This window comes from Poecile atricapillus, chromosome 6 (genome assembly GCF_030490865.1).
Source record: "Poecile atricapillus isolate bPoeAtr1 chromosome 6, bPoeAtr1.hap1, whole genome shotgun sequence".
Lineage (NCBI taxonomy): Eukaryota > Metazoa > Chordata > Aves > Passeriformes > Paridae > Poecile > Poecile atricapillus.
The window spans coordinates 11,225,030-11,250,110 of record NC_081254.1 but is presented as its reverse complement, the minus strand read 5'-3'; the positions used below and the strand labels follow the sequence as shown (position 1 = coordinate 11,250,110).

The 25,081-nt window shown below is 37.2% G+C and overlaps 1 protein-coding gene across 5 annotated transcripts in view; it reads left to right on the top strand.

Annotated features, from left to right (window-relative positions):
• WAPL (WAPL cohesin release factor) overlaps window positions 1–21,853 on the top strand; it is a 63,196-nt gene extending 41,343 nt beyond the window's left edge. For 2 of the 5 annotated variants that reach the window (XM_058840690.1, XM_058840689.1), the window contains 13 exons: window positions 216–352; window positions 2,285–2,396; window positions 7,569–7,796; window positions 11,636–11,747; window positions 12,756–12,853; window positions 14,414–14,490; window positions 15,682–15,857; window positions 16,166–16,281; window positions 16,979–17,140; window positions 18,376–18,583; window positions 19,754–19,842; window positions 20,871–20,966; window positions 21,320–21,853. In XM_058840690.1, the coding sequence (XP_058696673.1) occupies window positions 216–352; window positions 2,285–2,396; window positions 7,569–7,796; window positions 11,636–11,747; window positions 12,756–12,853; window positions 14,414–14,490; window positions 15,682–15,857; window positions 16,166–16,281; window positions 16,979–17,140; window positions 18,376–18,583; window positions 19,754–19,842; window positions 20,871–20,966; window positions 21,320–21,385 (1,677 nt within the window). In that variant the 3' untranslated portion in view covers window positions 21,386–21,853. Of the gene's footprint in view, window positions 1–215; window positions 353–2,284; window positions 2,397–7,568; window positions 7,797–11,635; window positions 11,748–12,755; window positions 12,854–14,413; window positions 14,491–15,681; window positions 15,858–16,165; window positions 16,282–16,978; window positions 17,141–18,375; window positions 18,584–19,753; window positions 19,843–20,870; window positions 21,281–21,319 lie in introns of those variants that run through there. The other 3 variants (XM_058840687.1, XM_058840688.1, XM_058840685.1) reach the window with 2 other exon arrangements.
• The last annotated feature ends 3,228 nt before the right edge of the window (window positions 21,854–25,081 follow it).

Here is a 25,081-nt window from a genome sequence, read left to right as displayed (position 1 = left end):
TTACTAGTAATCCTAACTACTGAAGGAACAGTGTCAAAACGCAATTTGGCTTTCCTATTAAAAATAATACTTTTATCTAAATAGTTGAATGGCCTTTATTAACATCTTAATGTTTCTTTGCACTTAAAACTGAATAGATTTTTAAACTGTACTTCTTAAGATTATAATCAATCCCAAGAGCAACTTACTTAGGTCAACATATTTGTCTTTTCCAGTTATACACTGTTGTTCAGCATGTAAAGCACTTCAATGATGTAGTGGAATTTGGTGAAAATCAAGAGTTCACAGATGATATTGAGTACTTGCTAAGTGGATTGAAGAGCAATCAGCCCCTAAACACACGTTGCCTTAGGTAAGATATCTCAACACAAAACACAGAACCTGTATTTGAAGGAGATACTGAATTAAATATGCATCAGAGAAGTGACCATGCTTTAAAATGTTATTGACATTTACCTGGCACTTCTGCCATGAAGAGTAAAATTAGAAAATAATAATTAAGATTGTCTCTTTTGAATAATCATAAGCAGTATGGCTATGAAGATGAAATAATAAATTGTGCAGTAAGACACGTCTTTGGCACATTTGCTATCCTTGCTGTAAATTTTAAAAAAATACCTTCTGATAACTTGTTTGTTTAGTGCATTTTGTGTGATATTTGTTCTGCTATTAATGCAAATTCAGTTCTAAAATAAAATCCCTAAGACTGCAGAGTTTGATGAAAATCTAAAACTGAGGTAATAGTGAGATGTTTAACTTCAACTGCCTGTTCCTTATGATCTGTTGAGAAATAACATAACTGTCACCTTTTAGAATGACTGAGGCCTCAGTATTAATTGGGACGTTCCTTAACCTGTGAATATTAATAGTAGTCCAAGACATTACACATAATTGTGAAGTTGGCATCAAAAATGTTAATCTTGCTTTGAAAAAGTTTGTGACTTGATACTGTTGTCAGTTGCCTGGACATGAAAGTAATTGTAATAATGTTAAATAAAATAACCATGCAATTTTTTATGTACCTAAATTTTTCTTTCTGTTCAGTCAAACTAAAAGTTTCTAACTAAAAGTTGAATCCATAGAGAGAGGTGATGGCAGTGGTTTATTTGTGATTTGACTGTGGCTGAGCAAAAGCTTTCTATGCCTCTAAGACAGCTACTTTAAAATTTGTTTCTCAGAAATTAGCAATGAATATTGTTGCTAGCGTACAAGAACTCTATCACCCATTTTGTTTATACACTATGATAAGAATAAATTACTACTATAATGACAGTTCAGGACTATTTTTCATATGAGTGCTCCTTATTTGCTCATGTGGCAAACTTACTCAGATTTTAAACTAATTCTTCACACATTTATATAGTGGAGTGTAACATAAAAGCACAACAAAATCTTTTCTTTCAGTTAACAAATTAAGTGTTTTTCCAAGGGAAATCAGTGTGTAAGGATAGGAGTGAATGTGAAAGATTCAGGTAAGCTCTGACTGGTGCTCTTGTGATTGGAGGCAGGAAGACCACTTGTTCTTATAAACACCTTACTGTGTGAATTTCTTACAAGCAGATTCCTCAGCAGTCATGGAAGGCTCAATTGCAGAATCACTCCCACATTAGTGCACATTTAAAAGCAATGTATTTTTAGTAGTTGTTATGTTGCACTGTGCTAGAAACGGCAGACAGCTTACTGAGAAAGCTAGGGGAAAGCTGCCATTTTTAAAATAAACTCTTATGCTGGTCACTGATTAACTGATACATTTGTCAGATCTTTTCTGACATGTATAGTGTTTTTAGCAATCATAAATGCAGCAATAAATAAAGTTCTATGTGTAAGTCATATCAGGCATAAGTGAGAGTGGTCAGTTAATTAGATAACCATTAGAATAGCAGTGGAAGATCACATTTACAGTTTCTTACAATGCCTTGGTCAATGAGTTCTCACGTCTCTTAATTAGAGCTACATGGCACTTCCAATGAAAATTGGAAAATTTCAGCTTTTTTTTTTTTCTGGAAGCAAATTTGGTCTGCCCTTTAAAATCCTTGTTTCAGCCAAGCTTAAGCTAAAGCAGACATAGTAGTTTGGTGCTGGTAAGCAACTTGAATAAAACACTGCTCACCAATCACTGTTGACCAATTGCAAACCTGCCTTGCACAAATTTTAGAAGAAACATTCCAACAGTTTCCCAGGGTCTGAGGCACATGGTCAGTCTTGTGTTGAATACTTGTTTATCTGCTGTTCTTGTTAAGTGCAGTCATTTCAGTCGTTCTAACCCAGAGTTTATTTTCTCCAGTGTAATCAGCTTGGCGACCAAGTGCGCCATGCCCAGCTTTCGAATGCACCTGAGAGCACACGGGATGGTAGCCATGGTTTTCAAAACACTGGATGATTCCCAGCACCATCAGGTACGGATGCATCGTGTGTTTCATTGAAGTTTGTTGATAACCTGTCCGCTGGGCAGGGATTTTGGTCAAGGTCAAGCATCCATTATAGCATATACCAGTGTGTGTATATTTTTATATATAATATAGTGTGTCTAATGGGGCCTCTGGCATCAGTGGCTCCATTTTAGGAAGCATTCATTAGTGGCATAAAAAATTAGAGCACCTGTGTTCCACTGACCAATTCATTAATCAATAAGTTCCTTATTCCACTGTTTATGTGCTTCTAGCTTGGGAAATTATTTTTTTAAAAACTAGGGATTTTGTAAAAGTGGACTGTGCTTTGGATTGCTATTTTATTTATTCTCTTAAGCTTTTTTAAGAATTTTATTGTATTTTAAATGCTTTCAAATACATTTGAAAGGAATCCTTGCTCCTTATATTTAGAGGTGGTTCTAAGTGTTTGTCTTCAGACTTGCTTGTATGAGAATTGCTACCTCTTCTGTAGCTGTTGTAGGGGTTTTTTCATGTCTTGTGATTTTCTCCTTTGAGCACTGCTGTAACTGCAGTTTTAGGATGCCCTGAGTTTATATAATGATGTGTTGGATTCTAGGAAAGGTAAATTTCATCTATTTATGGTAACATGAGCAGAGAGCTAAACTGAAGTAGTTTGATTTTCCTTCTTATCGATGTTACCTCTGTGGGGTGTCCCTTGAGATACTTTTACAAAAGTTGAAACAATGAGATTTCATTTGCAATGGGTAGTAGATATGTGTATCAGTCAGGTTTATAATTTTCTGTAATAGCTCTAGAAGAATGACATACAATGCAGAATGCAACTTTGCACCCACAGAAATAGACATTTCAGAGATGGTATTTGACATCTTACTGTGGGTGGGGAGAAAAAAAGCCGTAGTTTTAAGTAACTGATTTAGAATAATAGCTTATTTTCCATCTCCCTCAAAAATTAGCAATGGCTAACTGTAAAATATAGGCATCAGGTTCAATGAGCTCATTATTTTATGAGCTGTCAAAATAGTGCCAAGTGATACTCGAAATAAATGAAGTACAGTCACTCTATTTAGGACAGTTGCCACCACTGAGTTGCAGGAGATCGGCAGAGGACAGCTACAGTTCCCTGGAAAATGTACAAGCTTGCTGGGTGTATTTTTGGCTGTCTTTTAACAGTTACCATTATTCCTTCATTTTCAAAAGAGCTAGCACATACAGTTCAAAAGGAAATTGCATGCTATTATTAGTCTGCAACAAAAAGCATTGATTATGTTCACTATTTTCAGTATATTTGATGAAATGCTCCCTTTTGTCAAAGAAAAAAAAATTGATAGTTAACGTTTGAATATCGTTATAGCACATTCTTGGTACAGGTTTTACAGTATTGTGGAATTACTGATTTATCAAATTACTCTTGATAAATGCTATTGGATATGCCCTAATTACTGGCTGTGTGTGCTTCATCACAGTCACCTCTGGATAAGCATGCTATCTGTCTATATTACCCTTTCATTCACTAATTATTTCACTGAAATTTTATTTTTTTTCCAAATGAATAGAAATTTCTCCACTAAATTCCTGTTCAAAGTAACTGAAGAATAATAAATCACACTCGGCTTTGCATGCATGGCTCAAATCCCTGTAAGATAAATAAGGACTGAGCTAAAAACACACAATTGTTTGGTTAATATTTTCTTTAAGTATTTTGAAGATGGGAAAACTGCCACAATGACATAGTTACTGGAAACATATATGAGCTTATACTGCATTCATTTTTGTGTTGCAGTGGAATAGACTGAATGTGTAGGGGACTCTTAACATTTCCGTAAGGAGTGTAAAGTAGCAGTTGCATACTGGCAGTTGGCATTTCTTTAACCAGCAGGGAAAACAAAATAACCAGCTATCTCACAGAGCTATGCCCAAAAATAACCACATGAAAATTACTTGTTCCACCAAATTTTTCTTGCAGATTTTTGCTTAAGCATAAGTTTTTAATTGACTTTGTCTCTTCAGTGCTGCTCTGTAAAGATTTTGAAGCATTATTAATTTTTAAAATAAAAACTTTATTTCCATTGTAGCTGTCAGTAGTTAAGCACAGAAATGTGGTTTTATAATGTCTTCAGCATGAGAATAACTTAAAAAATTATAAAAGTGCATTATATGTAGTGCTGAACCCTAGAAAATAACCATCTGTTCCCACAAGCTGGAGTATAAATAGAGCAAGCAAGAGAAGACAAGGATGAGAGTGGGTGTAAATGGTCTGCCATTTCTGGAGTGTATGTTCAAACTAGGATGTTTTCCTGAATTCTGTAGAAGTATGGAGTGCAAATCCATAGTTAGATAAGCCATGAAATTTATGTCTAGAGAAAATTCTATTTATTTTACTTTTTTCTCTTCTCTGCATTTATTTAGCAGCAGAATGTGTTTTAGTCATCTTGAGGAATAGAATAGGGGAAGCTCACCCAGAAAAATCATTCTTCTACTGCAGTTTGTAAGGGTGGCATTTGGAAGGACTGATTTGTTTCTTTGGCTGGGGTTTTTGTTCTCTTAGAATACTGATCCAGAATGAGTTGTACCAACAATTTTCCCCTCATTCCAAACTCAGAATTGTGTGTATGGTAGGGCATGAGATAGCTTTCAGGCAGCGTGGTTAATAGAACACTTACAGAAGATCAGAGCAAAATGTAGAATTGTTTTATTCCAGATGAAGCCTATAGGGACTAGAGAAACCAGCTTTGCAAAACCTGTATCACTGGAATAGAGCTAAAGCAGATTTGTTGTGTGCTGTAAGCACCATTCACATTTGAGGCTCTTATTTCATATCATCACTATTTTCCTGTTGCACATCAGCATTTGGAGGCTTGTTAGCTTGAATCCCTCCTGTGTATGTGCTGTGGCAGGAGGCTGGCTAGTTGCACAGAGCCAGTCCATCCTTTTTGCTTTTCCAGCATCTCTCCTGCAGCCTGAAACCTCCTGCACCGTGTCTTGGTGATCTTATCACATTTAAGTATCTTGAAACCTGGGTGGCCAGTCTGAAGGGAAATGTTGGCAGAGCTGATGCAGAGAGAAAAAGAGCCATTACTCCCTTCATAATGGAAAGCTGGTTGGGTTGAAAAGAGGAGAACCTGGAACAGGCAAGGGCTTAGTACAGGGTTTTACAGAGTGAGTGTGCTTGCCCTTACCAGATTTTGGAGTATCTGTAAGGCATTTCTGAGTAATGATCTAAGAAGAGTCTCTGACTTTTTGAAATGCCTAAATATTGGCAGCCCAGATTACAAAATCAGTACTTTCCCTCTCTCAGCTGCTTCATACTTTCAAGTTGATAGAAATTCCCTTGGGACCTTGAGGAATTTTTTTAACCAGGAAACTCATCTAGATAATGCTGGTTATTAAAATACAGTTCTTTATAGACGTTGAAGTCGCACATTGGCTGAACAATGATTAGCTAACCTTTGGTTCCTCTGCAATGTCCCCTGTGTACTGTTTCAATCACTGCCATTCTGGAAGAGCCCAGTTCTTAAGGAACTTGACATGTGCAGTTTAAGCCAGCTGCAAGTAAATGAAGAGTAAGCAATTTCTGTAATTAAAATGATAAAATTGCAAGGCTTATTGTAGAAAGTTAATGAAAGTCAAGGGTGAACAATGTATACCCCCTGCAGACAGGTCACATAGATGCTTTCTGCCTTACATCTGGCAAGGCTGGAGGAGTGATGCTTACAGCTAAGAGTTTGTTGTGGGTTTTTCAACCCTGTCTTCATGTATTTGTGAAAGATGTAGATTTGGAAACCCTTGCTTCTTTGCTTCAGTAGTTCAAATGCATCTTTGGTAGGTGGTCAGATTAAAGTCTTTATTCACCTGAGGATTTCCTTAAACTCAGACAGGAAGGAGTTTTGACATAGCTTTTGATAGACTGTCAACTGCCTAATCCTGTTTTGGAAATGCTGATACTGCTTAGTATTACCAGGGATGATTATTACTTACTTCTAAAATAAACAGAGCAGGTAAATGATTGCTCTGGTGGTTGGCTGAACTCAAAACAAGATGTTAATCTGCTATGACACAGAATTCTGCTCTTTCCTGTTAAGCCTTACATTTATATTACAGAATTAGTTTGTTTCCATGTTTAATTTACCTTTTACAGAAACAATTGCGATGGATGCGTGCAGCATATTGACTCCTGAGGGTTGAGCATTGAGCACACACATTCCCCACACACCCCCAGCTCTCAGCTCCTCCAGTTAGTGCCAGAGGTCTCTGACAGTTTTGTGCCCAGCACACCTCTGTTCTGTGAACATATCTCCTCTTTGCTCTAAGTTGGAGCTCAGTGCTCCCAGTGCAAATGTGGTACTTAGACACCAGGGATGGATGGCTTTGCTTCACTGCTGTCTGTCCATTCCTGACAGTCATCTTCTGCCTTGGCTTTTCTGGAGCTTCGTGAAGGTAGAATTTAATTCCTTCTTCAAGAAGAATCAAGTGTTGTCTAGCTAGTTGGATGTGCCTCTGCACCAATTCTGTGTAACACTTGGGCGGTTAGGTTAATAGCATTCACTTACTAAGGACTGATGGGATGGACAGGGGGAAGCTGGTTTGTACTCTGGGTACTTCCAAAAAGCAGAATTCCCCTGGAAAGAAAATGTGTTTATGCTCTAAAAGTTTGGATAAACTATTAACTGACAGACCTGTTTGGCAGAATCAGAATTTATGTCCCCAGGCAGTCCCTCCCTGCAGACACTGTGCCTGTGGTCTTTGGGTTTTTTGGTGCTGTCACCAGTTCATGCACTCAAACCAGAATGTTCACCTACCTTGCCATGTACCCTGAGCTGTTTTACTTTGTTCCCCTGCCATCTGTCTCTTCTTTAATTCTCTGTTACTGGAGTTACTGTTTCTTACTCTGTCTGCAGCACTGAGTCCCTAAAAAGTAGAAATCCCTGCTTTTCTACTAGGGCATTGTAAATATATTGAGTGCTTTATGTCTCAGTTTTATTTGTCAGGGGAAGGCATTAGTAACTTGCTGGAAGGAATCTCCATTTAACAGTGAGTGCTCATGTAAGTGCCAAGACTGGGACCTGTCAGGCATTTTCTTTCACGAGTCTTCAGCTTGTTTATTCAGAAAAGTAAAAAGTCTGCCTAAAATGATGAGTAAAAGCTAACTGGCTTTTTTTTTTCTTTCTTTCCCAACCCAAGAATTTGTCCCTTTGTACAGCAGCTCTAATGTACATTCTGAGTAGAGATCGCTTGAACATGGATTTAGACAGAGCTAGTCTAGATCTGATGATACGGCTTCTGGAATTGGAACAAGATGCTTCCTCTGCCAAGCTGCTGAATGAAAAAGACATGAATAAAATTAAGGAAAAAATTCGGAGACTGTGTGAAACTGTTCACAACAAACATCTTGATCTTGAAAACATCACGGTGGGTAACATGCTTTTATTGGAAAGCCTTGGCAGTTGTGGAATGCTTAATAAAATGGAATTTGCAAGCATCATCCTTCATTTCATGTCCCCAGAAAAGGATTCCTGGTGTTTCATCTACCTTTGATGTATACCTGACTGCACTGTGTTTTCTTCAAATTTGAAATTTCCTTTTTCAAAGGCTGTTATTGGGATAAAGTTAGGATGTTCTTCAGCTGTCTGAGTCTCCATTAGCCTCTGCTAAGAGTAGCTAGTTAAAGGGAGCAGTTGCAAACAAGTAACACCAAGTAATTCTGTGTTTGAGGTCCGTACTTAGATCATTTGACTCCATTTCCTTGCCTATGTTTTATAAGTACTTTTACAAACAGGGGTTCGTGGATGGGAATAAGAGCATTGTGTGCTAAATTAAAACTGTGGTGCAGGTTTCCACTTTTAAAAAGCATCCTATCCTGCAGGAACTGATTTTTCCCTACCCAAAGTGTGGTGGCAGTTCTGTTGCTTACCATGAATGCAGATGAATTTTTTTCCTTCTTTTCTCAAACATACTTGCTCTGTATGAAAATACCTTCAACTGCAGCAGAGTGAGCTGGTTCTGTTTAAAAATAAATTTGGCCATGGTTGGATGCTAGCATCAAGCTAGTTTAGAAAATAAAAAGGAAAAGTTGCAAGGCTTTTTAGAAGAGTGTATTTAAAGAATTGATTGACAGATTGATTAGATGAGTGGCCATAAATGACAAAAAGAAGTAATGTGTCTTTGCTTTTGCCATATTTCACTATAGTGGGTGTTAGCATGATCTTAATTTTTTTACATCCTGTAATACATTCTTCTCAAGATTCTTATTAGTGTGTTTGCCATTTTTTCTGTAATGCTTATACCAAATGGGAGAAGCTTCTGATTTATTACTTACGAAGTGAGCTTGTCAGAGCTTTGTCTGTCCAAGTAATGTTCCAACTCCTGGCAGTAATCCACAGTCCGGATTGTGTTCCATATTCAGACTAAAAGACGATGTGCCTTGTTTAGCTGGCGTTTTCTTCTGTTGCTTTTGGGACTTTTGTGTCAGTTTAGGAAGGTTTATTGGGGTGTTTTCCCTCTAAATTCTGGCTATGGAACAGAGAGCTGAATTGGTATGAAGAGTCACTATTGTGTAGCTTTAGCAAGAGCTGAATTTTGGACGAGAAAGTTAATATCTGTGACATTATTGTTAACTTTGGTAATCAAATTGTGGTGACAGTGGATTACAAATTTCAATTTTAGGCCTGTTTCATACAAACATATGAAAGGTGCCGGTAGGGAGCTTGAATTAACATTCTGGCCTTGGAAATCTTCAAAGAAAGAATGAACATGAAGTTATATTCTCTATTCAGTTTACAGTCTGAAAATACCACCACAGAATGAAATTTGTTCTCTGGGTGGTGATCAGCTAGGATTTGGTATAATCAGAGTCATCTTTCAATGCTGTTTTGGCACTGAAGGCAGCTCACATAGCAGGGTTTGTCAGTGCCAGGATTATCTCTTGCACTATAAAATGTAAGACAGCTCCCTTTATTAAGTATGGAACAGCTGGTGCAGGTTCCTCATTGCTCAAGCATCCAGTCACAAAGACCACTGTCTCCTGCTTCAGCATTTCTCATATTCATAATCTGATCTTGCCTGTTGCTTTTTTATGAACTGTAATTCTGTTCTTGTGTTTTCTTAGACATGGGTTTTAATAGGAGAGGATATATCAAAAGGGTCTCTGTCTTGTGAGGAAGCTGTTCATGAGTAAAGAGCATTAATATCCTAGACCATCAGTTTCAGCTGCTTTATTTGAGGGTTTATCCCTGAGGCAGCTCTATTTCTTAAATTTTTTTTGAGCTGTTGCTGTAAATGCATTGAATATCGTAGTACCTCACAGATGGAAACTGGTTTCCTCCCAGCTGCACCATCTAGAAGCAGAGACTGTATGGTATTTAGAGAATATTTGCAAACCAAATGAGATTATTAGGTTCTCTTCCAGTTTAGAATAGTAGCAATGGTGAGTTGAGACAATAATGAACTTCATATGTTGGAGATCCAGCTGCTTTCATGTAGATCCCTGTCATGAGATACAATAAGTAATCTCTGTTTTGTACTAAATGACAGGCAGAAAATGCAAACAAAAATGCAAATCTTCTGGGGTAAAGAAAGGAAAGCTCTGTGCGTTTTCAGACTCAGACATACTCGGTGAGAAACAGGAGGATTGCAGCAGATGTTTTTATACCTCCAGTCTGTGCCTAACTAGTCACACCTTTGATTTTTTCAATCTTACACCAATCAGGTGGAGGTGATCAATTTGTCTCCCTCTTTCCACAGACAGTGTTGTTTGTGTGTCTGTCCAGAAGTTAGGCTGAACTAATTCTTGAATATTCCAAGGCTCTGTTTTCTTGATGGCTATTTACATTAAGAACATAAACCCAAAAACCGAGACAGAGGTGTGTGTGGGTTGAATTTGTTCCAGGCTCGTTTTGCTGCATTAGAAGAAGATAAACCTGAAGAACTTGGCCTTCACCTCAGCAAATGGCCCTCACCTGTCAGTGAGTGCAGCCCTCTGGAGCTCCTGCTTCTGCAGATACCTCCTCTCTGTTGCATCATAACAAAAACCTTCAGGAGAGGCTTCTCTTTTCAGATGGTGAAAGAGGTTATTCTGGCTTTCACTCTCAGCATAAGGCTGAAATGTTAAGGCAACCATGTTTTGGGCCTTTGGAGTTAAAATTCTGTAGTAATTGACAAAAAATTGAGTGTAATGGATTACTTTACTCAAAAGCAAAAGGGTTACAAGGTTTCATTCCTTTTATTAAAAAGGAGAAAATTAGCATCCTTATGTTCTTCGAGAGTTATTTGAAGTCTTATTGCCCGCTGACAGAAGACTAATCACCATGTTCTAAATGCTGTGTGGCCTTTGAGCTTTTGTGAAATTTATTTAGGAAATAACTGACCTATTGTAGATTTGCTGCTGCCTGTCTTCTCTTGATCCACACACCACTTTGCTGACCCAAGGATGCTTCCCTCTGCCCTGGAGCAATGCTGTTACTGTTACGCTCATAGTGACAGTGTGCTGCAGGGCTTGTTCCTAAAACCCAGAAACAGCTTTGGGTGGTAACTCTTGTTTATCTGATCTTCAACTTTCTTTTCCTCCGTGGAAATCAAGTATTTTGAAAGCAAGGAAGCAGCTGGAGATGCTGGGGTGTGGGGGGAGGGCTCCTGCTCAGACAATGGAGTGTTTGCTCAAGCCTGGTGAGTACTGTTCTACTTCCATTTGCAGGGAGTGGGCTTAGCTTTACTGCTGTTGAATTTAGAGATGTGTTCCTCCTTTTTTCTCAAGAAATGTATTAGTAAATAGAATAAGATTTCCTGTAGTTGTTTGGTTTAATTGCTTTATTCTGTAAGTTTAAAATTAAAAACACAAGACCCCTGCATTGGAATCAAATGTGATCTATGAGCAGCAAAGCCAGTGTATCTGAGAGATTGAGAAGCTGTGTTCACTGGGGAGTTTCTTTGTTTTTTTACTGCCTGGCTGATGTGTCCATTTACTTCTGCCACTTGTTTATTTTGATAACAAGAAACAGAATGTGCTTGTGTTATCTAAGCTATTAATAAAATAAAGAAAATTTGAAAATGCAAAGTACCTTTTTTATCAGTACTGCCATTTTTTTTAAGGTATGCATATTTTCCAGTCTGTTCTTGCTCCCTCTGGTGGTAGTTGTTCTCAGAATCTATACTTTGTTTTTATGGTTTTCATATGATGTTTATTTGTATGACTTGGTATATTGGCTACAGCTGCATATGATGATTCCACTAATTCCAGAACCTCACTCTTTCAGACTGGGCATTTGGCAATGGAGACGTTACTGTCTCTCACCTCAAAGCGAGCTGGGGACTGGTTTAAAGAAGAACTGCGGCTTCTGGGTGGTCTGGATCATATTGTAGATAAAGGTATAGTGAGGATACTGCTTTGACAGCATGAAAAAATAGTAAATTGTAATAAAATGCTTGCTTTTTGTAATATTTATTTCCTGTAGTTAAAAATAGAAATATTACCTATTTTTCTTAGCAATGTTAAAAATGAAATACACAGTTCAATATCAAGTGATTGAGAAATATTAGTAATTTTAATCTGTTGCAGGTGGGTTTGAAAATAGTTCTCTTGTTAAACAGAATGTGTAGAGTGTGTTGCATTACAATGTATGAGAACAAAAATATCTTAAGCTTGGACAGAATGCTGTTTCATATCTCTGTACAGCACACTTACTCTAGAGTACAATCTCCTTTATAGTCTCCCAGAATTATTTTCAGCCCAGATATTTTTAAACTGAATATACCAAAGGAAGTAAACCCTTCAAGAAGAAATGGAGGGGAGGGGAAGGGGAAGGTTGATTTCATGATTTTTTTCAAAGACATGTCTCAGTTACTGTAGTTTTGATCAGAATCTCCTAGGTAGGAAAAGGGATATTTCTAAATGAGTTCTTGACCTAAATAAAGCTTGGTCTTAAGTAAGCAGTGGGAGAACAAAGGAAGGATTGGAGACATGAAAGTATTCAATTTGAAGACAGTTTCAAGTTATGATTTCAGACTTGTAAAGTCTGGGAGGTTTGTGCTTGTCCTATCTCTTTCCTCTTTTGAAAGACTCCCTTAGAGTTAAGGAACACAGTCATGTGCTGGACACTGTTATTGGCATGAGAAAATAAAATGTATGGTAAGGTAATTTGTAACAACAATCTCAAACTTGTAAAGACAAAATTGTAAGGTTTGTTTTTTTCATTCACTTGGAGAAAATGAAAAAATTTGGAGTGCTGATCATGTGTTCATGATTGTTTCCTGCCATTAGAGGTGTGCAAAGTATAAAATGAAGTTGATAATAACTCTTGAGTAGCTGGTTAATTTGTAACCTGGCTTTTGAAGACCTCTTACTTATGGAGGAAAACAACTTCTTTTTGTGTTTAGTTAAAGAATGTGTGGATCACCTAAGCAGTGATGAAAACGAAGAGAAGTTGGTTGCTTCGTTATGGGGCGCAGAGAGATGTTTACGGGTCTTAGAAAGTGTGAGTATGAGCAGATCCTTTGCATTCCTGAAAGCTGCTTCTTAAGTAGTTCTGGTTTACACTCTTCCAGTATATAGTCACATAATAGCTCTATAGGGTTGATTTTTATTTTTTTTATAGACTGTACTAACTTTCTGATGCTTATCAGTGTTTCTGTAATGTTTGAAAATTTAATTTACTATTCTGTGGGTGTGTATTGCATTCCAAGATTATTTTTGGTAAAAATAACTAAATACAACGTGATGCTTTTTTGTAAGTTCCTGCAAAAAGCTGCTGTTTATGGATGTTGTTTTCAAGGCATGAGTTTGACTCTCCAATGTGTGTCTAGTAATAACTGATCATTATAGAAGTGGGATTTTCTTAGAAGCAATAAATCAATGTTAAGAATTGCTACTTTGAACCATCAGCTGGGGAAGTGCTGAAAGAGAAAATTGCCCTGAAAGGCAAATGAGTCCTGTCATCAGTTGAGTGTGTAAATGCAGATGGTAAATATTTCTTTGAGAGCTTGGAAGAAATCAAAACACATGGTGCTTTTATAGAGTTTACTTGACAGGAATAGTGTGTGTGTGTGTGTGTGTGTTTCTCAGCAGTGCCTTGTTTCACTGAGTCTGGTGTTTGTTACTGGTGTTACTCTGTTTCTGTTGCTATACCCTAAGAAAGCAGTAGAGCCTTGTTGTGTTCTAGCAACACATCTCCGCACATGAGAAAACATTTGGGATCAGAGTACAGGTCAATGACTCTCACTCAACACCTTAAACCCAAATTAGAGGGCAAGTAGCTACAGTGGTCACTTGTTTTCTTCACTAAAATAGAAGGACAGACTTAAAGACGGTGTTAATACAAGCTAAAAGCTGAGAAACTTGAAAAACTGTTGAAGGCTGTCTTAAAAGTTCTCCTTACCTTTCTTCTCAACAGTGAGAAAAAAATTTCAAAGTAATTTTCTCCTTTTATATTCAAAAGATGGAATTGCCAAGCAAGAGTAGAAGAGCCTTGTCTGGAGTTAGGATATTCAAATTTGGACTTAGGGGTGTTTTTGATGTAGTGAGATCCTTACAAACTTGGGAGAGGGAACAAAATTCAAAACATGCCAAATCATGCAAGTCCAAGAGAAGGACTTCTGTTGTTTCTGAAAATTGATTCCAAATTTTAGTCAAGGGAATCAAGGAAAACCTTGTGTGTTATGGTTGGATGTATAATAAGCTATCAGAAGTGGTTTTGATGTCAAGTCCTTAAAACACCACATGTATAATTGTGTTCTGTATACACACCTGGGATAGTGTAGTCCCAGAAAGTGGATTCAGGGTTCTGCCATGGCAAAACATTGTGCTGCATGGTTTCTGTACTTTATCAGGGAAGATGGTTTTATCTTCAGTGCCACAATTACTTAGAGATGAGAACTCCAAGGAAATACTGAAAAATGAGAAGTGAAGGTTTACACTACCTAATAGCCAAGAAATGTGGAACTGAATAAAGTATAGTAGTGGTAAAAGGAAATGCTTCTCTTTCAGAGAAAAAAAAAACTCTACTGGTTTTAATACCACTCTCTCCTTCTTTCTTTAGGTAACTGTGCATAATCCAGAAAATCAGAGCTATCTGATAGCATACAAAGACTCACAGCTCATAGTCTCCTCAGCTAAGTAAGTTGTATAAAAAATCCCCAAAAACCCCCGTTTTGCAAAATACCTCACATGATAGGGTAAAAAAATAAATGGTTTATACTGGAAGATTCTAAGGGTGAATAACTCGAAAATTCCCACTGTTGCTTTTCATTAAGAAAAGTTAACGTAGATGGGGGTATGGGCAACTACCTGAGTACTACCAGTGTGCAGGGCTGCTACTGTTGGGTCTGTAGAAGCTGCCAGCTGTGGATTCATCTCCTGCTGCATTAACCAGGAGCACATAAGAGGGTGAAGTGACATTTATTTATTGTGTTTTCATTATACTTAAGTGTTTACTGGAATGGAGCAGAGCAGAATTGACAGTGTAACTAAGAATTAAAATAGTGAAATTTTTTTCTTGGCATTTCTCCCTGGCAGAGATTCTTGTACAAGCACCTCTAAGCCACTTATCAATCTGGGTGAGGTCTCAGTTCACTGGCAGAGCTTGTCTGCCCCTTGTATTGATTGCTCTTCATAAGAGAGCAAATGAAGCTGAAAGTTTGACTCCGCAGACCTCATTGGAAATTTGATTTCATGGTTATAGGTTAGATATTTGGAGTATTTCTTTAAATTAAAACAAAGCAAACCACAGTTTAATATGTTACTTAAATCAGTATATATTTTTGATACTTCTGGTTTTGTTTGTGACTGAGATCAGTGCGGTGGTTTAACATGAAACTGATGTTATGCAGTAGAATTATGCCTGTGGTCCATTAGTGTTACAAGATTAGGATATTACTGCTGGGAAGTCACGTGTCATTCCTTACTGAATGGAAATAGTTCTGAGAAGAGAACAAGAGAACTTTCTGGTAACACTGTCAGAATCATGTTGTGCCTTGTTGGTCAGAGAATATGAGAGGCTGGGTTTATAGGAAGAGGAGATATCTTTTGTAAGACCATGTCATGAAGCTGGAAAGGAAAATTAACTTGCTCTTGAAATATCAAGCGGATAAAACCCTAAGATTTCCAGGTTTTTGTTTTCATAATTTTCAGTTGAGCTTATAAAAGATTTTATAGGTGATAAGTTTAGTATCTGTCCCTACAGACTGGGTATCAGAAAAATTCTGCATAAAGCCCTGTGTTTCAGGTTTTTAACTTGTGAAACAAGTATAAAGGTAGAATGCTTTGTATGTTGTGAAGATAAGTTTGTTCTGCACCTTCTCCCTGCAGAGCACTGCAGCATTGTGAGGAGTTAATCCAGCGATATAATCGTGCTGAAGACAGTATCTGTTTACCAGACAGTAAGTCTCTGCCTCACCAGAATGTAACTAACCACGTGGGAAAAGCTGTGGAAGACTGTATGAGGGCCATCATTGGGGTCTTGCTCAACCTGACAAATGATAATGGTAAGACAAAAATTTTTTTGCACATTCTGTGGTCAAGTGTCAAATAAACTGTTAGTGCAAAATTTTTTTTTTTATTGATTATGGCTTTTCCAGTCCAGTGCTCTAAAGCAGTTTTCCGTGGTAGATATTTGCTTACAGCCCTCAGTAATTTGTCTTTGCAAGCTGGATCAGGAATTGCAAGCTATGAGATGTTCAGATGAGGGCTTGGGCTGAGAGGGGGCTCATTAGAGCCAAAAGGTTTTTATTAGGCTGCTTACCATTATAAATGTGAGTGTTTTCAGTGCTGAGCCTCTGAACTCTCTTTGCAGAATGGGGTAGTACAAAAACAGGTGAACAAGATGGTCTGATAGGCACAGCGATGAATTGTGTGCTTCAGGTTCCGAAGTTCCTACCTCAAGAACAGAGATTTGATATTCGGGTGCTGGTAAGTTCTTGTGCTTCTTACATCAACAGAAAATTATTTGCCTCCTTCTTGAGCATTGAGCTGTTCTAGTTCCTCATTAAGGAATAGTTTCCCCTACAGTGTTCAGTGACCACATATGTACCTAAAGTGAGGTACATAAAGTTTCGGTAAGGATTTGGTGGGTTTGAGCGCTTTTTCCCTGTGTTCAGTGGGAAAAAGTGCACTGCCTGATGAACAAAGAGATTTAGCTAAATAAGTATGTGATTTAATAATTTTGAAACATCTTTTCAGTTTTGGAAATATGGTTGATATTACTGTTTGAGTTAAAAGCTTTGTCAGATTTACCTAAGCTTATATAAAATGGGTCAAAATAGCCTAATAGCACCAGTGAAATTGTGTATGTGAAGGATCTCTTAAAAACATAAGCTGAGGGCTGGACACCTGAATCCCTAACCTGTGTAAAGGCATCCTCAGCTCCAAAAATGTTTTCATGTTCAGAATTGAAAAACAGATTCCAGCATAAAAGGTCTCTTGTACAGGGATCTCTTAAAATATTCTATCTTATATTTCTTTAAATCCTGATCCCCCTATCTGACTGCTTCATAAGTTGTATATTCTCAGAAAGATAAGGCCAAAGTTGTTTATCTAAATAGATGTTTTGTGCTAAATTATCTTTTTTCCAATATGTGTAATCCTTTTTGACTCTTCAATGTTGCAGGGATTGGGTCTGTTGATCAATCTCGTGGAATACAGTGCCCGGAACAGGCACTGCCTTGTCAATATGGAAACATCATGTTCTTTTGACTCCTTGTGTACGGGTGAAGGAGACGAAAGCCTAAAGATAACTGGACAGATTGATGCTGTTCAGGCTTTAGTGCAGGTGAGAAGTGTTTGTCCTGCAGTAGTTCTCATTTCTCATTATCAGACTGTCAGGGGGAGGGGAGAAGTCAACAATGAAAATGTGTCAGTTTTTCTGTTTAGCATTTTGAGGAGTGGAGCAAGGTAGGGGGAAGATTGCTGCTCACAACCCTGACTTCTGCAGTGCTGTCCATTACAGAAACGTCTTCCCTGGTAAAAGACAGTGGTTTAGACATCCAGTAAAACTCTTCTGTTCCCATACAATTTATTTCTGGTTTTATTCTTGCTAGATTTTGTTTTAAACTAGCTGCAAGCTTCTTTTCTCTTACATACTTTGCTTCCATAATTTTTTAAAGTACTATGTTTTTGGGACTTTACAATTTTAATTTAATAAGTAGGATCATCCTTTATAAAAAGCAGTAAAATACAGATGTAATGATTATGGATGTGAAACAGCATTCCTAAATTGACTTAAAAAAAAAAAAGAAATCCACCAGTAAAGTGAAAAAATTTTAAAAAATATAAATTGTTAAAAAAAATCCACCAATAATTTTGGTAAATGAATTTCACCATGCAAACTAAAATGAAAAAAAATTGAAAGGAAATCACAGATGTCTTGCTTCAGTGGAGTTAATTTTATGGATGCTTTCTGCAGTTGTAGTTAACTTTGTGAAACAACTGTCCAGTAGCAGACAAAAAAAAATCAGTAAAAATAATGATCTTAAATATCTTAATATTTGTAGCTTGGTAAAGCAGTATTTAAAACAGGTGACTGTATGGTTTAGGAAGTAATTCATGAGAAATAAGTGCCTAATATGAGCTTCTTGGTTCATTCACATTCTTGGCTAAGTCATTTTAAATAACTCCTTCATATTTTTGCTCTAAGAAAGCCAAGAGGGAATAGTTAGCATGAAAAGAAAAGGAAAATTGGTAGAGAACAGAAATGAGCAGGAAATTATGGCAGCTTTTAGTCTTCAAGCCATGTCTCCAGGAAAGGGATTAAACTTTTACGATGTCCAAGAGGAGCCTGGCAAGTGGTTCAGCACCAGGCAGGGAGGTCTTGTTGTGGAGCACAGGGCTGGTGTTGGGCCAGATTATATTTTCCATTGGAGAAGAAAAACCTATTGTTAAGAAAAGTGTTGAAAGCTAATTGTATTAAGGGGTAATTTGTGAACAGGAACTAAACTTAAATATATTTAAGTCAATGTGTTTAGGGTTTAATTTCTAAAGAAATTCTCCTGGAATTCCCCCCATTAGCTGTTCCTGGAGTGTGAGCGAGCGGCACAGCTGGCTGAGAGCCAGACGGACGAGCTGATTAAAGAAGCTCCCACTGCTCAGCATGATAAGAGTGGGGAATGGCAGGAGACAAGTGGGGAGATCCAGTGGGTCTCCACAGAGAAGTCAGATAGTACTGAGGAGAAGGATAAGAAGGAGGAAGATGATGAAGAACTTGACCTTAATAAAGGTACGTTGTCTGGCTGAGAAGAACAGTGTCATGGCATAAAATTCCACCTTGTCCCCTGCTTCCTATCTACATCCGGTCTCTAGGGCTGGGATTTCCTCAGTGTATCCCAGGTGAAACTGCTGCATAAGTAGGAACCATTCAGATACGAAGCATGAAAAGTAGAAGTCGTTATGCTACTTTTATCTGTTTCTAAACAAACAAAACAAAACCAAAAAGCAAACATCAAAAACAGACAAACAAAAATCCACCCAAAAGAAACAAACAAAGCCCCCAGACATTTTTAGGACACTCCATGTACAAAATATTCTGGAAAGGATGGCTTTTTAGGCTACTGACTCGTTCTTCTGGAGGAGTCCTTGAAAGTTACCTGCCTTAAGTTTGTTTTCCAGGGTTCTTGTTTCAAGCTACTGAAGGGTTGGGGTTTTTCCCGTCCTCTCCGTATTTGCCTCTTCTGTCCCCATATGCTTTGTGTCTGTCTTCTCCCTTCATCAGTAGTATCTGAGGTACCTGTGTAGTGCCTTAATGTGCTGCATCTTAGGTAGTTTGTTCCAGGAATTTGAGTATCTCTGACCTGTTACATAGTTTGTCTCTGGAAATGGGTCTGAAACATCATTCCTTCTTGTTTAATCCTCTAATAGTAGGTTCAGTGAATGATTTAATACATCATTTTTACCTTATGTTAATAGCTGTGGTATATTACTTTCTCCTACCTTGCTTTATATCCTTCTTCCTTTTTGTAGCTCCATCAGCTGGTGTCTGCAGTTATTTGTAGTTTTTCCCAAAATGCTGAGTCATCAGCAAAAAATGCTGTGCCTGTTATCCTTAACACAATAAACTACTTTGGGGGAAGTCTTAGAGGCATGTAGTATCACATGAAACATTTGCATTGGTAGTTTGGGGTGTTCAGCATACAGTTTGAACATTGAAATGACAAATGACAAAATACTGTGCAGCAGAATGAGTTGAAAGTGAATGAAGACCATTTTTCTTGTCAAGAATGTGCTGCTGAGTCAGTAAGTGTGGCGTTTCCTGATCTCTGAAATCTCGGTCCAAAAGCTCATTTTGTTTGAGGAAAAAGCATTCTGGGAAGTGATAATGAAGGGCTGTATTTGCAGCAGTAAAAGATACCAGCTGCTTAGAGAATACAATCGACTGTTGTCTCTTTTACAGCTCTTCAGCATGCTGGGAAGCACATGGAAGACTGCATTGTGGCCTCATACACAGCATTGCTTCTAGGCTGTCTCTGCCAGGAGAGTCCAGTAAGGGAATGAGTTGATCTTAAGTCCAATTTCATGTTTAATTAACTGATAATTTGCTGTATTGAAAGGGGTTTATTAAATTGGCCTCCAGTGTGAGCAGTACATTGGTGAAGCTACACTGATGTATACAGCTTTGGGAAGAGTTGCCAGAGTTATTCCAGCCAAAACAAATTTTCTGAACATCACTGTGTTTATCAAAAACAGTTGGAATTGAATATTTGACCTCTTTTACTTCTCTCCCCTTATGTGTAGCAAAAGAATTAACTTTGGAAAGGCAGACAAAAATTGGCTAAGCCTGTTCCTTCTCAGTAGTTTTAGTAAGCAAGTTACCATCAGACTTACTTGTTCTTTATCAGTCTTCTTTAGTTTTTTCTTCCATTGAAATCAGATGAACTTGTGTGTGTCCCTATTAGTTCCAAATAATTGTCGCAAATTGGAAATATGTAATAGAAATCTGAAGTTAAAAAAGTGGAACTCCAATGGCTGAGAACTCAGTAAAATCTCCTATCAAAAATATGCTCACATGAAAATGAGTTCAGAGCTGCCATCAGGCTTGTGGGAATTTACCATGGTGCAGAAATGGCCTTTAAGGTGCTGTTCTGTGCCTTTGGACTCATCAGTGTCCATAACAGTTTTAGTGTTCAGAATGAGACTGACAGTGAGATCAGTAATTCTCAACCCTTCACAGCTGTAAAGGGAGAGCCTCTCCTTGTTAGGGGAGTGATCTGGTGGGGGTTTTAGTTCTTGATAATATTGTAGGTCTTGGGGGATGTCTGATAGGCTTGCTTTTTTTTTTTTAGGAAAAAAACTTCAACAAACCAAGAATAAAAAATCATTTTAGAAATTGTTTTCTAGAAACATAAACACAGTAAAGATATGAGTATTGCTTAAAAGAGATTTAAATCATAAAGATGGCAGAAAAAGGCATCTTTATGATGTGAATGTATTTGTCTTAGTGCATCTCGCATACAGAGCATTATAGTTCTGTGCCAGAAAAGTTTCCCAAATAAGATTGTTTCATTTCTTAGATCAATGTGACTACTGTGAGAGAGTACTTACCTGAAGGGGACTTCTCGATAATGACTGAAATGCTAAAAAAATTTCTCAGTTTTATGAACCTTACGGTAAGTAATATATATTTCAAATTGATGTATGTAGATATTTTTGTAATTTTGTTTTCTGTTAATATTTCATGCATTTTTAGAAGCGTTAGCATTTTTTAGTTTGTGTCTTCATAAGAGTACAGGACAATATTCTGTTTTTTAATAATGAAAGGCCATTTGTCTGTTATAATTTTGTCTGCCCTTATATTGTGATTGGCCAGGAAGATATTTCTGAATTGGCTACCTGAACCTAGTTGCTTTTACCAATGCATAATTGTAAATACCAAAATTCTGAAAATAGAGTAGCTCTCAGATATTTGAAGGAGGTGCTACAAATGCTTGTTTGTTACTTGTGTTTTCTATTGCATTTCCAGTGTGCTGTTGGAACAACAGGCCAGAAATCTATCTCTAGGGTGATTGAATACTTGGAACACTGCTAGATACTTAACTTCCGCTGCAGGCACTCTAATGCTGGAGCTACCCTTAGACAAAAGAAGAAGTCATGAAAGAAGTCCTTGAAGGATATACCAAGAGCATTCATCTGTGTCATTCGTGTTCGGATTTTTAAGGCTACCTGGTCTCTTAACCATGCATTCAGCATTTTCTAAAAGACAGTTACTACATCAATCTGCAACTATCAAAAATGAGGGGAAAAAGGTTCTGAGGAAAGTAAATAAAGAAACCTTGCTGTTTATGATGCAGTGCAGTATTTAAATATTTTTGGCAGGGTTTACCCTCCCTATCTTTTTTCTTGCTTTGTTCGTGACAAGTTTCAAGGGGAAAAACTTGCTGCTGATAGTGCAACTGCTGTTTACTGTTGAGCCACTGTTTCATGCCAGCCAGGTGCAAAGGCAGCTTAGCTACTGAGGTATCAAACAAATGTTCTAATAAAGAAGTTCTGGACAGCAGCACCGCTCCTATTTGAGTTTAATTTGCTCCTGCTTTTTTTATTACTAGATTATTCCAAAATCATAAAATATAAATTTTTAAATACTTTTGTGATTTTAACTACTGTCTATATTTAAAATTTGTTGGAATCCAAAGAGGCAAGGATTGGATAGTTTATTTTTTATACTGTTTTGATTGAAATTAGGTCGTTGAACTATTTCTCAGTTCTAAAACTCCCGTGGCCCACGTACTGTAACCTGCTAGACCATAACGCTTTGTAGTTCCAAGAGCATGCAGACCCATAAACACACAAAGCCATTGAGGGTATGTTATCCACAAAAAGAATAGTGACTGTAAAAAGTTGTGCCCTGTTTAAAATGCAAATAAAATAAAGAAAGAAAAAAAAATATATTTAAAAAACTCTCAATCCCAGGGTAGTTTACACTTCTGATAAGCAAAAACTTTGAAATGCTGTTTTAATTTGTGTCAAGGAAGAACTCAAGGTGTGTTTTATAATGTTGAATACAATTAATTTGGATGTTTTAGGGGTAAGAATTTTGAAGAAGCTAAAACACCAATGGGGATTAATGTTTCCAGCTGACATAATCTTTCTATTTCATCCTTCTGTAGTATGACAGAGTTGAAATGCATACAACACAAAGCCTTAAATTGCTGATATAGCTAAGATTTTGTTCAGTCTGAGGTCTAGTTCACAGCAAAGCATTGTGTTTGAGGACTTAAGTGGAACAAAGAATCCCAGAAAATACATGACTTTTTTAACAATTTTTTTCTTGCACTCACTATTCAGACCAACAGAATTGATTATTAATTATTTTTATTAAGGTGGTCTTGAATATTTGCAGACTGTTCTGCGATCTGCTTCGTTGACATTTTTAAATACCTGTATAGGTAGTTACATCATGTTACTCCATTGAATTTGTAAAACTTGAAGCCATAAAAATATTAGTTCTATGTATAATGAGGGGGAAATAACAGGAAATCTAACCTGCTTTTAGATCTTGTGTTATCTCCATGTATAAAGTTAAGAACTTGTGCTTTTGTATCAGTGCCAGCTGTAAATTTTTTACATACAGTGGCTGCCTTCTATGTCTTCCTATTTTTGATAATGCAGATTGTTGGGAATTCTGTAAGGAAGTAACTGATTAACGGCAAAAATCTTATGTTGGTCATATTTTTTTGCATTTTCTCTCATCACCTTCTAAAAGTTAGTGTATCAGTGTAACTTAGAAAAGTTTTTGAGGTTGTGTTCCCCTTCTTTAAAAAAACCAAAACGGTATTGAGAGAGAGGGAAAAGGTGTATGTAAGTGATCTGCATCAGGAGGAAATCATTAAATATTTGGCCTATCTAGTTTTTGGATTTTAGACATTTTCAAGTATATAATGAGATTTCAAATTGTTTACGTAGCTTTCTGTGGAGAGATGGCAAGAGAAAAGAAGATGCAAAATGCGTTGATGGGGGAAAGCAGGGACAACTACCTTTCTTTGTTACACTGGTAATTGTTTGGGAATTGATTTACCTCAGTGTTTAACAGGTTTTTTTTAAAATGTAACTAATTGTCAAGCACTGACAAATGCAGATTTTTTTTTTTTTTTTTTGAGGGTGGGGGGAGAAATCACCCTGTGAACTGCAGTGCATTTTTGTGTGTTAGACCCTCAAATAACTCTGCATTAAAGGGTACTTGAGGTCAACTTGCAAATTAAAGTTTTAAAGTAACATTTTTTCCATTGTAAATATTTGTGTAAATACTCTCAATTGGAAATTAGAACAGTAGAGTACTTTTCTGAATCCAATCCTATTTTTATTTTATACAGTATTTCTCAGCTGTGATCTTTGGAGCAAAAGCCAACGGCAGGAAAAATAGTTTGTACCAGTTTCATGAAGTATGTCTTTGGGTTTTTGTAAATAATTTTAACTCAAATAAAATTGCTACTTTCAATACATATCTTGTGTTTTAACATGCAATAAAACACTCCTCTGAGTGATTGCAGAAAGAAGGCAGTGTCAGGTAAATTGCTAAAAGAAAAAATTGAAAAAAAAAAAAAAAGGTATGAAAAATATTATAAAATAGCATCCTGAATGTAGTGCTTTGCTTTTCACCTGTGTGTTGGGACAACCAAATTCAGTGCCTGGACCTGAGGCTGTGGTCAGTCAAACCAGCCAGGGCTGGAGATTTTCTGGAGATGCTGTGTCTCTTGGTGCATTTTGGAGTTCTCTGCACAAGTTGATCTTTCAGTAACAACTCTGGTGAGCTGTAGTCAGAATAACCTAAATATGATAGAGCACAGGGAAAATGGCACAGTTCTTATGGTGAGACTTTTCACATCATGGGGGGTGTTAATGGCTTTCTTAAGTGAAAAGGGAGGAGATTGCCATGAATGTTGCTCTGTTTCTTGATTAATGTGAATGATGCTTTAATTTCAGGATGGGTTTTTTCCTCCCATGGTTTTTTCCTTAATTGGTACAACTAGCTATGGGTACAATATGCAATAATTCATGAACTGTAACGCGAGTTGAATGTGATGTGTCATCTCATTGCCACTTGGAACAAGCAGCAGCATAATGTAACCTTTTCTGTGCTGTAAGGGAACAGTACTGAAGTTTGAAACATGGAACAGTGTGTTATTAGTGTGTACTGTAAGAGGCAAATGCAGCTTCATGTAAGCAAATGTTTTTTAAAAATCTGGTTAGAGTATTTCCTCTTATTTTGTTGGTAGTTGTGTAATGGAAGCATTGTGTGTGAATCCTTAGGGGTGACATCAGCATTTTCAGATTAACAGGATGATTGTGAAGGTTCTACAGAAGATTTGGGAGTCAAAGCCTTTCTCATAAATTATTTCAATCTTTTTTGAAATGCTTGATTTGCATAGGAGGAAGTGATGTGTATGGCACTGATTTATCTCATGTTTCCTTTCTGGACATCACTAAGCAGAAGCCAGAGTACACTTGTTTAGCTGGGGCTGTAACCAGGCAAGCACACATGGCTTTTCCAGTAAAGTTTCTTTTCATGAATGTGGTACTTTTCTTGTTTAAAAGGCATGGAAAACCAAAAATGTGAATTGGAGGTCAAAAGATAAAGAGAACTTAGGTAACTGCCACTCTACTGCATCAAGTCTACCCTTATATAGGATAGCCTGTTAATTGGGTTTTTGAAGATGAGATTGGAATTTTCCCTGAATTCTGATAGCCAATTGTTTTCAAAACCAGGCCACTGTAATTTTTGATGCTG